The following is a 17,824-nucleotide window of genomic DNA, read 5'->3' on the forward strand; positions in this document are numbered from 1 at the left end:
AATTTGAAATTGGTTTTTCATTTTTTATTATTTGTGGTTTTTGACTTATTTAGCTTTTTATTCAGCAGCTCTCCAGTTTGCAAGTTTGGCAGTCTGGTTGCTAGGGTCCAAATTCCCCTAGCAACCGTGCAATGATTTAAATAAGAGACTGGAATATGAATAGGAGAGGCCTGAATAGAAAGATGAGTAATAAAAATTAGCAATAACAATACATTTGTAGCATTTGTTTTTTCAGATGGGGTCAGTGACCCCCACTTGAACGCTGGAAGAGGAAGAAGAAAGATTGAAAAGTTGCCTAGAATAAGCCATTCTATAACATACTAAAAGTTTACTATATAAAAACCAGATGAGATGGACTCCCCAACATACAGAATAGTTTACACATTTGGCACAAAATTGGACAACCAATAGTCTCGCTGAATAAGACGTCGGTCCCAAAAAAAAGCAACAGGCACAGTTTTTGATTTTAAAAAGCCCCAATGTGGTTTCCTTTCTTTACTGGGGAATATCCAGCTTGGTCTTGCTCATATCCCCGTTGGCCACTAGGGGCTCCACTTTCTGTTCCGTGATCTCCTGCACTTGATCTTCCGGGTGGGGCTTGTTTTTGCCGCTGGACAGCAGGAGGTTCTCGCCTTTAGCGTTTTGCTCCGCCAGTTCTTTGGCGCTGCAGCTTGGGGTCGGCGTCTCGTCCGTGTTGTGAAAAGTGTCATAGTCTACCTCATAAAAGCCTTCCTCCAGGGTCAGGACGGGCATGAAGCGGTGACCCCAGAGCACTTCATTTTCCACGTAAGAACTCCGAGCTTGACACGTCATGCCTACGAGAAGGAATTGTGGGAAATTTAGTACACTTACAACATATGTGGGTCTAGTAACCCATAGCAACCAATCAGCAGGCAGCATTGACCTATCACCTGTTTGAGAGCAAACCTAAAACTAGTGGCTGTCGGTTTTGCGTTGACTATAACAACTATTATTCGAAATTCGCACATTTTCAAAAACTCCCCTAAACTCCCATAAATTCGACCAACTGAAACTTATTAAAAAATTTTTTTTTAACCTCGGATGAATGAATTCGACCCTAAAAATATGATTCGAATTTTAAATTTTTTCCGAAAAAACTCAGAATCTTTTGCAAAGGATTCCGGGTTTTCGGCCGAATCCAAAAAAGTGGATTCGGTGCATCCCTAATATATACATATATATATATATATATATATATATATATATATATATATATATATATATAAATGGATTTCCATAGGGTTGAATTTAAAATTCTAATTTCAAATTCTAATTTTCAATTTTTTTGTGGTCCAAACTGATATATATTGCACTAATGGAAGGCTCAGCAATTTACTTTTAAAAAAGCTGCATCTAAAGAGGTCGTTTTCTCATCCCGTTTACTGCTTTATATACACAAAGATATTCTGAAATAATTTGCAGATGGTCTTCAGTTTTTATGTTTTGTGGTTTTTCGAACTTTACCTTCGTGGCCTGCCTCTCTCCAGCCTGATATTTAAAACAATATCAAGACGCTGGGGTCGCTGACCGCGGAAACAAGAAAGCAAGCTAGAATTATATATATATATATATATATTATAGTATATTATTATATTTCGTTGGGGTCACTGACCCTGGAAACCCGAGAGCAGGCTGGATTTGTATTGTTATTATATTTTGTTGGGGTTACCGACCCTGGAAACCGAAAAGCAGTTTATTTTTATATTGTTGCCCTTATATTTTACTGGGATCACTGACTTATAAACCGGAAAGCCTTGTTGTTATTATATCTTTCTGGGGTCACTGACCCTGGATACCAGCTAGCTGATCAGATATTCACGGTTACTGTGAGTATATTTTTAATTTCTGTTCTTTATTCTGAAGACGTCACCTTGCAGTAGAACTTTTGCCTGGTTGCTAGTGGAAATGAGATCCTAGCAACTAGATTCCAAACTGGAGAGCTGCAGAAATAACAAGTCACAAACTTCAAAGAATAAAAACATATAAAAAGACCAACTGGAAATTCTTTTAAATTACTAACGGCTGCATCGTACTAAAAGCTGAACGGAAAATTGTGGCGTGTTTTTTCCAGTAGAGAAATCTGGGATTGTGACACAGCTCTAAAATAAAAGTGGTTGTTATGGTTGAAAGTGTTACATTTAATATTAATAACCCAGTCTATAATTAGGCTGGAGAAGCTTAATTACTCAGCTCATTAGGGAGGTTCCTTCTTGATCCACTGCTGTGCCATGTAAACAATGGAAAAACTGAGTTTTCCATATTAAATTGATCTTGATTTGAGTTTTGTTGCTAGAGACTCTGCTCTTCATTAGCTTGAATAAAGTACAGGTATGGAATCCGTTATCCGTAAACCCATTATCCAGAAGGCCATATACTCCATTTTTTCTATAATAATAATAAAACAGTATGGGATCTGTTATCCAGAAACCCGTTGTCCACAAAGATCCGAATTACGGAAGGTCGTCTCCCATAGACTCCATTATAATCAAATAATTTAAATTTTTAAAAATGATTTCCATTTTCTCTGTAATAATAAAACAGTTTCTTATACGTGATCCTAATTGCGATATAATTAATCCTTATTGGAAGCAAAACCAGCCTATTGGGTTTATTTAATGTTTATATGATTTTCTAGTAGACTTAAGGTATGAAGATCCAAATTACATAAAGATCCGTTATCCAGAAAACCCTAGATCCCGAACATTCTGGATAACAGGTCCCATACCTGTACATTGTACTTGATCCCAATTAAGATATAATTAATCCTTATTGGAAGCAAAACCAGCCTATTGGGTTTATTTAATGTTTAAATGATATTCTGGTAGACTTAAGGTATGAAGATCCAAATTACATAATGATCCATTATCCAGAAAACCCTAGATCCCAAGCATTCTGGATAACAGGTTCTGTACCTTGTACTTGATCCCAACTAAGATATAATGAATCATTTTTGGAAGCAAAACCAACCTATTGGGTTTATTTAATGTTTATATGATTTTCTAGTAGACTTAAGGTATGAAGATCCAAATTCCATAAAGATCCGTTATCCAGAAAACCCTAGATCCCGAACATTCTGGATAACAGGTCCCATACAATGAATCATTTTTGGAAACAAAACCAGCCTATTGGGTTTATTTTGTGTTTCTAATAGACTAATATCCTTTATCCTGAGCATTCTGGATAACAGGTCCCCTGCCTGTATTATGAATGATATCACCACCAGGACATATGGTATGGAAGAAGCAAAAAGGCACATAAAAACACAATTTTTCAAGTTTCAAATTTACATTGATTTTAAGATGAAAATTAAAAAACAATTTTTGGTGTAAATTTCCCTTTGTGTAAAATGAGGGGAAATTTTAAAATCAGGGGATGTAAAATTGAGGTCTCACTGTAGTTATTAGTTGGAATTTTAATTTTATTTTTTTGTTTATTTGGGAATAGGAAAGGAGAAATGTCTGTTCCCCAATCCAATTAACATTTCAGCCTTGTACGCACTGGAAATGTGTTTCATTCTGAACACTAGGGGTCAGAACTGACCTGAAACTGGCAGTTTGAGTCACTGTTAAAGGGCCCTATGAATAAAAAGGGTTGGTTTACACCTAAAAACTATGTGTAGTATTAGGGAAAGAGGTACCTGGAAAAAAGTTTCTATTTCCCGTGAAACACAGTAAAATAATAATAGAAACGACTATACGGCTGGATATAAGAATAATCAATTTGTCTCTGGTATTTCGGAATCCAACACAAATTCATGTCTTGGTGATGGATATATTAACTGTACTTGTTAACTTTAAGCAGTTCTACAGTTGTGATTGGTTGCCGGCTGACCATTTGGGCTCTACATTGTGAACAGGTCCATATTTTCTTCATAGGGACCCGAGTGCTAGTGGCTACAGTGACATCTTTAGTAGATACCTTGGGTCTCCCCTAGCTCGTCATGTGACAGTTCTGGCTTAAAGGAGAACTAAAGCCTAACTAAAGAAGTAGCTAGAAATGTTGTACATGATGTTTTGTGCTTCTGTATCAGCCCAAGGCAACCACAGCCCTTTGGCAGTAAAGATCTGTGTCTCCAAAGATGCCCCAGTAGCTCCCCATCTTCTTTTCTGCTGATTCACTGCACATGCTCTGTGCTGCTGTCACTTACTGAGCTTAGGGACCCACTCACAATATACAGTACACATAGAATAGAAATGTCACAATATAAGGCTGATTAGTAATTAATACAGATAATTACTACATGGCAGCACAGAAACCAGTGCAATTAGCATCAGAATTTAATAATCAGCAAACCTGTAGCATAAGCTTATATTACAGCCAGGGAAGCTCATTTTCTGCTGGATAATTAGTGACGATTGACGAGCCCTAAGCTTAGCTTCTCAACAGCCAATCAGAGCCCACTGAACATGTGAGTGTCACAGACACTTTCCAAGATGGTGACCCCCTGTGACAAGTTTGAAGTCCAAGGCTGGTGCAATAAGTACAGTATATAAAATACGGTATTTTTAGCCATATTCATTTTTAGGGTTTAGTTCTCCTTTAATTTGGCATTGGGTTGCAATCAAAGCATCAAAGCAGTCAAGAAGGCCCAAATAACCTGTATATACTGAGTGTATACCTCACCTCCCTGCTCTACAGACTGTTATTTGCCAGAAAGGAAGTAGAGACAGTCAGGTGCACCATGAAATATACTCCCCCATCAACCAAAGGAAGTGACCTTAATGTTTTATTTCCTTAGTCATACAGCCTGTGGCTTACCTGTGGCTTCTACCATCCCTTCCAGAATCACCACTATCTCAAACTCTTCTTTCCCCAGCCGATCCTTGGAGATTTCCCAGAAGGGACTCTGCTCGTTGAACTCATGGCAAATAATGAGCGGGGAAACCAGAAACAGACGGTCGTCTCCAGTATCAAATCCCACATTGATGTCCGTCTGATTAAGTGGGATGAATTCTCCCTCTTTCGTCTGCTTGGACTTGATCAGTTTCGCTCGGATAGAGGCTTCCACTATATGTGAGTTCCTCAGGTCTCCCACTCTGAACATCAGGCACAGCTTCCCGTCCCTCACGGAGATGACTGCCTGGTTGGAGAACATAAGGGTTTCTGCCCGTTTCTTTGGCTGGGAGATTTTGACAAACATGCAGCCTACCATGAAAGCATTGACGATGGAGCCCAGGATAGCCTGGACCAACAGGAGGACAATGCCCTCTGGACACTTGTCTGTAATGACTCTGTAACCGTAGCCAATAGTCGTCTCAGTTTCAATGGAGAACAGAAAAGCGGATACGAATCCATTCAACTTGTCCACACAGGGCGTCCAACTGGAATCCTCAATGTGGTCCAGATCTCCGCGGATGTAGGCAATAAGCCACCAAATAAACCCAAAGAAAATCCAAGTAGTGGTGTAGACCATTGTGAAGACCAACAAGTTAAATCTCCACTTGAGATCCACCAAGGTGGTAAATATGTCCGTGAAGTACCTGTACGTTTCCCGCACGTTGCCGTGGTGGACGTTGCATTTACCGTCTTTTTCCACGTATCTCTGCCGTCGCCTTTTCTCTGGTTCTGCCATGACCACAGTCCGTTTGGTAACCACCACCGGCCCGCCCTGGACATGTTTTGGAATCTTGTTTATTCTGTTCTCAACGTCCTGATTCATAAACTTGCAAGAACTCATGTTGACTTCAGAGTGCATGATGCCTGCCAGTTCCTGACCTGCAAAGACAGAAGAACATTAGACGATGGCAAGTGGTCAATATCTACTGTACGTGGATCTCAAGGGGCACCTATACATCTTATTTACTTTTATATCTGGAGATGAGCCTGGCTTTTTTTTGGATAAGATTGAGACTTAAAGTCCTGGATTCTGGTCAACCCATCGACATCTACTCAAATGTTCTAGTTGGGTACTGGTTAGTTACTCCCAATTTAAAGATGAAAGAGATATGAAGCTGCTATGTCTTGATGGTCACTTGATGGTCGCCAAAGGAAGGTTGTGATTATAGCTTTACTTCTGTTGTATCCTATGACATAGTCTAAAAAAGAAAGTCTGGTTGGCCGGTCTTGGGTAATATTTACAATAGATAGAGTCCAGGATCAGACTGTGTTGCCAGAATACCAGATGATCTAGTGGTGGGACCAGGGAATTAGGGACCCACATGAGGGCTTATAATATTTAGTATGGGCCAAGGATGTCAGGTTCTCTGATGGGCACAATGTCAGACTGGGGTTCACCTGTGCTGCTGCCTCGGGGCCCACACCCACCAGGACCTCTCGACCAGCTGTAAACCCCCTCTGACCCCTAGGACCCATGCAGAAGCCACAACCCCACTTCATTTTTAAAACATTTTTTAACTTGTTGGGTCTGTGGGCCAGGGGCAGGCAAGGGAGCGTTGCCCAGGATTTCCAGTGCTGAATGTGTCTGGGTCTGTGGGCCCACTGGGGTTAGGTCCATTGGGTTTTTACTAGGGATGCACTAAATCCACTATTTTGGATTTCGCCGAACCCCCGAATCCTTCGCGAAAGATTCGGCCGAATAACAAACCAAATCCGCTTATGCAAATTAGGGGTGGGAAGGGGGGAAACATTTTTTTACTTCCTTGTTTTAGGACAAAAAGTCACCCAATTTGCCTCCCCATCCCTAATTTGTATATGCAAATTAGGATTCGGTTCGGCCTGGCGGAAGGATTCGGCCGAATCCTGCAGAAGAAGGCTGAATCCCGAACCGAATCCTGGATTTGGTGCATCCCTAGTTTTTACCCAGTGTCCTGACGGCCAGTCCGACCCTAGGTGGGCCCCAAGGCTCAGATTTTGGGCTTTTTTATGAAGGTAGGGCTTATGTACAGAGAACATTCCTTGGTGGGTGGTGCCATATTGATTCCCTTAGCAGCACAATGTGAGATTACAGCTTACTGCACCCACACAACACTCCTTGTTATACACATATAATCATGGCTTGCACTCGGGGCACCAGATTATCTGTTAAGTGAGGGCAATTGCTAACAGCTTTACCTGAACAAAGATCAGAGAGAGGCCAATTATCAGATCATTTTTAGCTCAGCTCAGCCACTATTATTTGTTCCATTCCCTGGAAACTGGAACACGAGCTGAGCTTTTATTAATACCTCAGTAACTGGTGCCTTTTTTGTGTTGCTGATTGATCGACACATAAAGGCAGAATTAGGCAGGAACTGTCGGCCGGGATATAGGGAACCACTTTCAACAATCCACGGAATTGGGGAGCAGCCGGCTGTGTGAGACGGGGTTTCTTTAATCACATTAGATCCTGAAGTGTTTGTAAATGTTAATTGTCTGATATTTTATTTTACAACTCATTGCCTACTGTGTATTAAAGGCTCACTGCCAGGTCTGGACTGAGAATTTAAATAGGCCCTGGCATTTCAGGTACACAGAGGCCCAAACAGCCCCCACCAGCCCACTAAATACTGACTTTCTATGGGATCTTATAGCAGCCCCTCTGGCATTTGCCAGAACCCACAGATTGCCAGTCTGGGCCTGGTCACTGCATACTTTCCTGCTGACTTATGCTTAGTACAAGGGCATACATATGATGGGATAGTGTTATGCTATAGTTAGTAGTTGCCCTCTTTCTAGGGAAGGGTATAACTCAGTGACTTTTAATATCCTTATCATTTACAGTAGGGAGTACATTATCCCTTATAATACATGAGTGATACTCAGAGTTCCCTGTATAACTCAGCCTGCAGCCTTGTGCCTTTATATGGTCACAGAACAACCCCTCAGTGACTTCTAATATCCTTATCATTTACAGTAGGGGGTACATTATCCCTTATAATACATGAGTGATACTCAGAGTTCCCTGTATAACTCAGCCTGCAGCCTTGTGCCTTTATATGGTCACAGAACAACCCCTCAGTGACTTCTAATATCCTTATCATTTACAGTAGGGGGTACATTATCCCTTATAATACATGAGTGATACTCAGAGTTCCCTGTATAACTCAGCCTGCAGCCTTGTGTCTTTATATGGTCACTGAACAACCCCTCAGTGACTTCTAATATCCTTATCATTTACAGTAGGGGGTACATTATCCCTTATAATACATGAGTGATACTCAGAGTTCCCTGTATAACTCAGCCTGCAGCCTTGTGCCTTTATATGGTCACAGAACAACCCCTCAGTGACTTCTAATATCCTTATCATTTACAGTAGGGGGTACATTATCCCTTATAATATAAATATATGGAGCTCCAATTAACTGATGAGGCTGATAGTTGTAGTTGTGTTTCCCTACTGTGCTTGTTACAAGCATTTTCACGAAACTCTCGTTGAAGTGAATTATAAAAACAATCACTTCTGTCTCGCAAACCATCTGAACCGGCTCCTAATTCGACGCTTATTAGGAGCGTCTCTTCATCCGGCCATGTTTCTCCCGTATCAGCTGTCTCTCCCAGATGTTTGTGAGCAGTCTGTTCCAATTAGAAGCAGCGAGTGAGCAGCCGCGTCTTCATTCTCAACGTATAGGAATTCCCCACCCAGAGCCCATGGACCAGAGCTGTTAAAAATGAATGCAGCTGACAGTTGCTCTCGAGTTCGAGGGGGAAACCCCGTAGCTTAGACATTATCCATTAGGATCAAATCCAGGAATGTTGACAGCGGAAGGGCTGAGACAGGGAAGGAAAGTTCTGCCAGTTACAGAAGTATCATATGGCTTAATAATGCTGATCATACCAAGAGAATTCATAGATCTCTTATAGGAAAATGGAGCCATGACTGCAAACCTGACGAGTACAGGTATGGGACCTGTTATCCAGAATGCTTGGGATCTGGGGTTTTCCGGATAGTGGATCTTTCTGTCATTTGGATCCTCATACCTCTTAAGTCTACTAGAAATCCATTTAAACATTAAATAAACCCAATAGGCTGGTTTTGCTTCCAATAAGGATTAATTATATCTTAGTTGGGATCAATACAAGCTACTGTTTTATTATTAAAGAGAAAAAGGAAATTGTTTTTGAAAATTTGGATTATTTGGATAAAATGGAGTCTATGGGAGACGTATGGGCATTCCATAATACAGAGCTTTCTGGATAACAGAGTTCCAATCCACAAATCAGTTCAGATACCCCTCCAACCTAAATGTGCCAGTGAATTATGTTAGTTGTCCTTCAAAAGTATTTGAGCTTTAAAAGCAGCGACAGAAAGTTGAATAAAATGTACAAAATACACATGTATGTTACTGGCCGTGTTACCCATTATGTATGTATGAGCTCAGTGGGATTGCAGGGTTCCTATGTAGAACACGCCAATAAACCCACCCCAGGTCCCACTCCATACTCTCTATAATACATGAATTATTCAAGGCAGAGGCGTTGGCACGGGGATGTCGTTGCTGAAAAAATCATTTATTCTCTTTTTGAATGTAAAGTGTTTATTTATTTGTGTAAATATCTCCGACACAAGCAATGCACCTGCTGGAGGTGCTGCTCCCCTTTCCGTTCAATAGTCTCTAATGATGGGGTGCACCCCGTATTATCCCTGCGCCGCTGAACAAGGAACTATAATGCATAATGCGTAAGTGCTTATTGCTTGCACTGGAGAATGAGGGTTACCATACTCTAAAGCTAGACGCATATGCTAATGGCCTAATTAACTATTTAAAGGACACGAAAGTCAATGATTTTTCCTTTTGTTGAAAGTATTTTTATATTTAAAGCCAATGTGCAATAATGGTGTAAATAATCATGGTTATTAACAGATTCTGCCACTAGGTGGAGCTTTTGCTTGAAATACTGGGAAATCCTTGGAAAACAGCATTGCTGCAAAAGCATCAGCGGCTCTCTCAGTTTCCCCTTCAGTTTAGGGCAAAGGGTTGATCGTCCATATGAACCCTAAAGCTGCCCATGAACTGGGTGATACTGTATGGGGATGATGGGCCTTGAGAGTAATCGTTAGAGAGAAGGATAAAGCCTCAATGTAAAGCTCAACATCCGCAGCCTGGAAACCATTCATTACCAATGGCCACTATTAAAATGAATATAACACACAAGAGCCATGAATATACTGTAAATGATATCCTCATAAATGATGCATAGTGTCCTTATAATTTACAACAAGGGGGTGCATTAGTCAATATATTGTGTGTGTGTATATATATATATATATATAGTTCAATGTGAGACACCTGCACTCTGTCCTCTGTAGTTCCTTGCCGGGTGCTCGGTCAAAAAGATATGTATCAATTGAAGATGGACCAGCACTCCGTTTTCTTTGTCAAAAGTGTTTATTCAATGGATGCACAGTGTATTGAATAAACACTTTTGACAAAGAAAACGGAGTGCTGGTCCATCTTCAATTGATATATATATATATATATATTATATATATATTATATATGTATATTATTATTATTACTTAGGGAAGCTAATAAAATGAAGGATGGCTGTATTATACAAGAAGTTGGTAATGTATTTATCCTACCATGTATTCTGGGGGCATTATATATATATATCTATATATATATCTATATATATATATATATATATATATATATATATATATATATATATATTATACACACTGTACAGGTATAGGATCCGTTATCTGGAAATCCATTCTCCAGAAAGCTCAGAATTACCGGAGTAATGAAGTATGAAAAGGAATTACCAAAAAGAGGCATGAATCCCTATTGGTGGCAAAACAATCCTATTGAATTTATTTCATGTTGAAATGATTGTTAGCAGACTAAAAGGGGTTGGTCACCTTTAAATTAGCTTTTATTATGATGTAGAGAGTGATATTCTGAGATAATTTGCAATTGGTTTTCATTTTCTATTATTTGTGGTTTTTGAGTTATTTACCTTTTTATTCAGCAGCTCTCCAGTTTGTAATTTCAGCCATGGGGTTGCTGGGGTATATATTACCCTGACATCTATGTCATCTTTCTGTTTTTCAACCCGGCAATTGCACTCTTTGCACTAGCGACGTGGACCCCCCGACCGTTCAGCACTGAAAATGTGAGTGCCGTGGGGATGGGTTGGGAAAATGGCCAGAATCGCCCCTGTATCTATCATCTATCCATCATCTATCTGTCATAAATCTATTTATCTGTCATCTATCTTTATACCTATTTATTGATTTATCTATCCGTCATTTATCCAAATATTTATCTATCTATTAATCTATCTGTCTGTTAAGCTGTGAGTCTAACTTCTCCCAAGGGACCGCCTTATCTAAGTTGTTATTACTCATTTGCTTATCTCAAAATCGTTACAAAAGTATCTTAGTGGCACCTGGTGGCTGTTCGGGGCTCTCTGCCAAAAGCCAATTAAGTTAGAAACTTTGTTTCTTTTTCTGGCTGTTCAGTGCAGAGAAAATCGGAAATTTTCAGTACAAATGCAGGGCTGTGGGTTGAGCTGACAAAAGTCGGACTGTTCCTATAAAAACAGGACAGTTAAGAGGTATGTAAATATAGTGTTACAACTTGTACTATTGTGGTTAATCTATTGGCAATAAACTACTTCTGTAGATTTTCTTCTCCTTTATGGTATATAATAGATGTTATTTTCCGTCTGTAAACCTCGAACACATTTGAAGCGGGTGACAGCCATCTGGTATGTTACGGATCATTTAATGTCAGCCTTATATTTAGGGATTTCACACACTTTAATGACATGGACCTGACAAGGGACAGACTTATCCTCTCACTCCCCCCTCACCAGCAGTGGCAAGTGCTCTAGAGATTTGGCAAAACACTGGGTCCCCGTTCTGTTCAGAGTTGCTCAGTGTCTCCCCTGTCCTAAAGGGACAACAGTAATTCATCCCTTAGATACATAATTTATTGTAAGACAAAGCTTAAAGGGGATCTCCACAAAAACACAACTTGAGCTTTTTGAAAAGTAAACATAATTTCAAGCAACTTTGCAATATACATCAAATAAAATATATGCAGACTTTTCATGATTTTTAATGGTTTCTGACAGTTCCCTAAGCCTAGTCCCCTGCTCTCCTGCTGATCTGTCTGACTACTTTGCTGAGCTGTAAATACTCAAAATAATGGATAGCACACCCAATTTCAAAAAATAATAGAAAAATGTATTACAAAAAAGTAAAGAAAATGCAAAAAATTACACATAAATAATATAACAGTGAGCCCAACTACCCGACTACTTTGCTGAGCTGTCTGACTACTGTTACTTTGTATCAACAGCCATCTGTCCTCAGCCTGCATCCTCCAAACCCCACAATTCCCTGCACACGGGATTTCAATAAGGAAAGGAACATCCCAGTGCAATGCATTGTGGGTTATGTAGTTCCTGCATGCTGTCTGTAAGCTGTGGAGAAGTTGGTACAATTTGTAACATCAGTGTTTATTCCCTCCTTCCCTGCCAGGATTTCAAGTGATGCAGAAAGAGAAGAACTGTTAAACAGCTGGATTTCAGCATAGAAAATGCCATTTATTTATACTTTATGAAGAAACAGGTAACTGTGATGGGTATATTAGGGGTTTCTGTGTTATGTGGCCTCTTTATCAAATTCTGGTTCCCCTTTAAGTTGCAAAACCGACTGAAAATGAATGTTACTGCGCTAATAACAGGTATTTGCAATAAGAGAACAAACAGTTCAACGCTGACAAATTGCTGACTAGAGAGCATTTCTTCTTCAGCAATGAGAATAAATGACAATTATAAATATGAAGAAAACGCGTCGGTTTAATAACGCTGGGAGTTTTATTGAGGCGAGACCAGCATTCGGCTATGTTTCTGATGAAAAAAATAGAGCAGTTCAGCAATGCAGAAGTAGGTATTTATATGAATAAAATATAGCACTTTAACGACATTAGAAACTGCTTTGTGAGGTGAGAAAATGTGTTAGATTAATGGCCCATGAGAGCCACAGAGTATTTCAGCAATGTGGAAGTCTGACCCATATCAAACACAGCAGTTCATCAGTGCCAGGGCTGATTTAATGCAGAGGACAAAATGGTTCAAAAGTTGCACCTTACTGACCTATGAGACGAATAACATTCAGCAGTTAGTTTGGTATATCATTGTAGAAGACTAATATTTGTATAAACTCAGCCCAGTTCAGTTCTAAAGGAGAACAAAACAGTTCAATAGAGTTCTGGTTTATCAGACAAAACAGTTCAGCATTGGCAATGATAAACTATAAGGACAGAATAAGGCAATTCAACCGTTATATGAAGGATATGCAGCATATTAAGTGTGGAGTTATTACCGTAGATACTCGAGTATAAGCCGAGTTTTTCAGCCCCCAAAATATGCTGAAGAACGCTACCTTGGCTTATACTCGGGTCAAGCGCATAAACGGTCGCCGGCGTCTAAGAATAGTTGCCAGCGCCTAAGAATAGTCGCCGGCGTCCAAGAATAGTCGCTGGCGTACAAGAATAGTCGCCGGCGTACAAGAATAGTCTCCAAGAATATTCGCCGGCGTCCAAGAATGGTCGCCGGCATCCAAAAACGAGACGCCGGCACCTCCAATGGGAGCAGAAACCCTCAATTTTTTGATTAAAACTTACCAGAAGCTGCTGCATTTCTCACCCTAGGCTTATACTCGAGTCAATAAGCTTTCTCAGTTTTTGGAGGTAAAATTAGGTACCTTGGCTTATACTCGGGACGGCTTATACTGGAGTATATACGGTACTGTATGAGGAGAGAAAAGAGATGCAACAACAGCAGGCTTAAGAAAGGGTTAAAACAGTTCAACAATATCTTGATAAATCTATATACAACCTGAATTTCATGTTGAGCGTAAAGCATCTGATGAAGGCTGATCAATGTCATTTTTTATACATTGGTCAGAAATGGCATTACCTTGTGTAAAGTAAGAGTCAGCTGCACTCAATGTAAATTCAAGACAGTAAACGCCTGTGTTTGATTCACAGCAAGATTTTCCACAAAACAAAGATTTCATTTTTACACAGCCTATGCAAAAAATAAATTAAAGTTAATTGTGAGAACAGAACAAACTGGTCCACTGGCTGTCTCTATATATATATATATATATATATATATATATATATTCATATATGAAACCTACTCTTGGATGGTGACTCAGCCAGTCTTAGGAAAATAAATCCAGGAAAATTACAGATATTGAACTATTTTAGCTTTTATTTTTATCTTTCTCAGCGTTACCCTCTCACTTCTTGGCTTCTACTTTTATCACTGAGATCTCACACAAGGCCCCTCTCCTTTTCAGCAGGCAATGACTCATTAATCTCAACACCTGCACTGACTTTTCCAGCCTCAGTGAACACAGCCTCTGTTATTCTGTGTCTCATAGAACATTATGGGCAGGGCCGGACTGGGAGTAAAAAGCAGCCCGGGCAAACAAATCAAAGCAGCCCACATGTAAACACTCAATGGACTTTTTATTCAGCAGTTCTCCATTTGCAGTTTTAGCAATCTGGTTGCTATGGTCCACATTACCCTAGCAACCAGACACTGTTTTGAATAAGAGTCTGGAATATGAATAGGAGAGGAGCAGAATAGAACAATATAAGGCATAGGCAAGACAACAAATAGCCAGAATAAAAAAATAAGGCATAAAACAAAAAATTTTATAAAATAAAAACTGTAACTAATTATTGTGCAATAACAGGTGGAGGTGTGAGGGAAGTACCAGACCAGAAAATATCATCAGACAATTAACATGCTATGCTGTATATTATCCATGAATTATGAATGATTCATGGATATTACAGCAGTAGAAAGTCATGTTACAGGGGGTGAGGTAAGGAGAGGAGTCTCTGACTGAGTCTTTCACCCTAACTTACTACTGGAAGATATTATGGAGGCCCAGAGCTGGAAGGAGGCTTGGGTGCAGCAGGTGCTGACTGGAGAAAAAGAGGAGTCGACCGAATGCCGAATAGCCTATCCAAAGACATGGTGGTGGATGCTGCAGCCAGCCAGGCTAGTATGAGACAGTGGCAGTTCGACCGGCGAGCAGCTGGTGCCTGATGGTGCGGTACACTTTCTTTGACCGGTCCTTCCTGACTGAGCGCGCCTGGGGGAGGCTGGTACTGGTAACGCATGGGGCCTGCGTCGCATCATCACGGGTCAAATCCTGCGCACGTGTGCGCAGCACAAGCACGTATATATGAGAATGGACTGTTCCATGTGAAAAATTAAAGAGGGGGACACTGCTTCGAGCAAGTAGGTGGAGGATTATTATTGCAGGGCAGCGCTGCAGTCGGGTGCGGGGCCCCCAGTGGCATGAGTTTCTTATGATCAGGAGCGGCCCACATGAACACAATATAGATGCGGCCCCTCGGGCATTTGCCCGAACGGACAGGTTACCAGTCCGGGCCTGATTATGGGAGAAATATAACTGATGCAGCACCACTATATTGTAGCAGCCAAAAGCACAAATATATTTTCATCTCTATCTATCTATCATCTATCTATTATCTATCTATTATCTGTCATCTAATCTATCCATCCATCCATCCATCCATCCATCCATCCATCCATCCATCCATCCATCCATCTATCTATCTATCTATCTATCTATCTATCTATCTATCTATCTATCTATCTATCTATCTATCTATCTATCTATCTATCTATCTATCTATCTATCTATCATCTACCTTACAATGTGAGCCCATCTGTTGCTCAGTATTACAGGCTTTCCCTCAGTGCAGACAGACAGACAGACAGACAGAATTGCTGAAGGATGGATGGGAATGGGAGCATCAATCACTAACAGTCATTATTCTGCCACTATCACATGTGTCTGGGCTGCTGTCAATCTAAAAATAATAAAAGGACACCGGATGGAATGATCAAGAAAATTGTTCTGTTTTTTATGAAAGGAAGTTAATCTCTGGAAACAAAAGGCCCTCGGTCAGAAGATGAGCCCGAGTTAGCAAATGTGTCTTTCTGTCTTTTTCATTAAAAATATGAGCAGCAGTAATGGCTTCTGTGTGACATATTGGCTTAAAATATACATTTCATGATCTGTGGGGTCATTAGCTGGTTTAGTGAAGGATTCTGAATATTTCCCAGCACTTCATAGTACAGATCTGCTGTTGTTAATTTAGCAGGTATAGTAGGGAGAGATGGTGTCTATAGTAACAGTGGATAATAGTCTCTGGGAAGGGAGTGTGACTGTGGGATAGTAGGTATAGTAGGGAGAGATGGTGTCTATAGTAACAGTGGATAATAGTCTCTGGGAAGGGAGTGTGACTGTGGTATAGCAGGTATAGTAGGGAGAGATGGTGCCTATAGTAACAGTGGGATAATAGTCTCTGGGAAGGGAGTGTGACTGTGGGATAGCAGGTATAGTAGGGAGAGATGTGTCTATAGTAACAGTGGATAATAGTCTCTGGGAAGGGAGTGTGACTGTGGGATAGCGGGTATAGTAGGGAGAGATGGTGCCTATAGTAACAGTGGATAATAGTCTCTGGGAAGGGAGTGTGACTGTGGGATAGCAGGTATAGTAGGGAGAGATGGTGTCTATAGTAACAGTGGATAATAGTCTCTGGGAAGAGAGGTTGACTGTGGGATAGCAGGTATAGTAGGGAGAGATGGTGTCTATAGTAACAGTGGGATAATAGTCTCTGGGAAGGGAGTGTGACTGTGGGATAGCAGGTATAGTAGGGAGAGATGGTGCCTATAGTAACAGTGGATAATAGTCTCTGGGAAGAGAGTGTGACTGTGGGATAGCAGGTATAGTAGGGAGAGATGGTGTCTATAGTAACAGTGGATAATAGCTCTGGGAAGGGAGTGGAATGTTGGGATAGCAGGTATAGTGGGAGAGATGGTGTCTATAGTAACAGTGGATAATAGTCCTGGGAAGAGGTGAACTGTGGGATAGCAGGTATAGTAGGGAGAGATGGTGTCTATAGTAACAGTGGATAATAGTCTCTGGGAAGGGAGTGTGACTGTGGGATAGCAGGGTAGTAGGGAGAGATGGTCATATAGTAACAGTGGATGAATAGTCTGGGAAGGAGTGTGATGTGCGGATAGCAGGTATGTAGGGAGGAGTGGGTGTTATAGCAAATGGTATAGTACTGAGAAGGTAGTGTGATGTGGGATAGCAGGTAGTAGGGAGATGGTGCTATAGTAACAGTGGAAAGTCTCTGGGAAGGGATGATGTGACTGGGAGTAGCAGTATAGTAGGGAGAGATGGTTTGCCTATAGTAACAGTGGAAATAGTCTCTGGAAGGGAGTGTGACTGTGGGATAGCAGGTATAGTAGGGAGAGATGGTGTCTATAGTAACAGTGGATAATAGTCTCTGGGAAGGGTAGTGGACTGTGGGATAGAGGTATAGTAGGGAGAGATGGTACTATAGGTAACAGTGGGATAAAGTCTTGGGAAGAGTGTGACTTGGGATAGCAGGTATAGTAGGGAGAGATGTGTTGTAACAGTGGATAAAGGTCTCTGGAAGGGAGTGTGACTGTGGGATAGCGGTATAGTAGGGGAGATGGTGCCTATAGTACAGTGGATATAGTCTCTGGAAGGATGTGACTGTGGGATAGCAGGTATAGTAGGGAGAGATGGTGTCTATAGTAACAGTGGATAATAGTCTCTGGGAAGAGAGGTTGACTGTGGATAGCAGGTATAGTAGGGAGAGATGGTGTCTATAGTAAAGTGGGATAATAGTCTCTGGGAAGGGAGTGTGACTGTGGGTAGCAGGTATAGTAGGGAGAGATGGTGCCTATAGTAACGTGGAAATGTCTTGGGAAGAGATGTGACTGTGGGATGCAGGTATAGTAGGGAGAGATGGTGTCTATAGTAACAGTGGGATAATGTTCTGGGAAGGAGTGTGACTGTGGGATAGCGGTATAGTAG

General features: G+C 40.8%; 1 protein-coding gene across 1 annotated transcript in view; it reads right to left on the reverse strand.

Annotated features, from left to right (window-relative positions):
* Positions 1-257: 257 nt before the first annotated feature.
* The window catches only part of kcnj9.L (potassium inwardly rectifying channel subfamily J member 9 L homeolog), a 53,502-nt gene continuing 35,935 nt past the window's right edge, over positions 258-17,824 (reverse strand). The window contains exons 2-3 of the mRNA XM_018226642.2: positions 4,780-5,736; positions 258-815 (exon numbers count right to left, since the gene is read on the reverse strand). Coding sequence (XP_018082131.1) covers positions 496-815; positions 4,780-5,716 — 1,257 coding nt within the window. The 5' untranslated portion in view covers positions 5,717-5,736 and the 3' untranslated portion in view covers positions 258-495. The remainder of the gene's footprint in view (positions 816-4,779; positions 5,737-17,824) is intronic.

This window comes from Xenopus laevis, chromosome 7L (genome assembly GCF_017654675.1).
Source record: "Xenopus laevis strain J_2021 chromosome 7L, Xenopus_laevis_v10.1, whole genome shotgun sequence".
NCBI classification, from domain to species: domain Eukaryota; kingdom Metazoa; phylum Chordata; class Amphibia; order Anura; family Pipidae; genus Xenopus; species Xenopus laevis.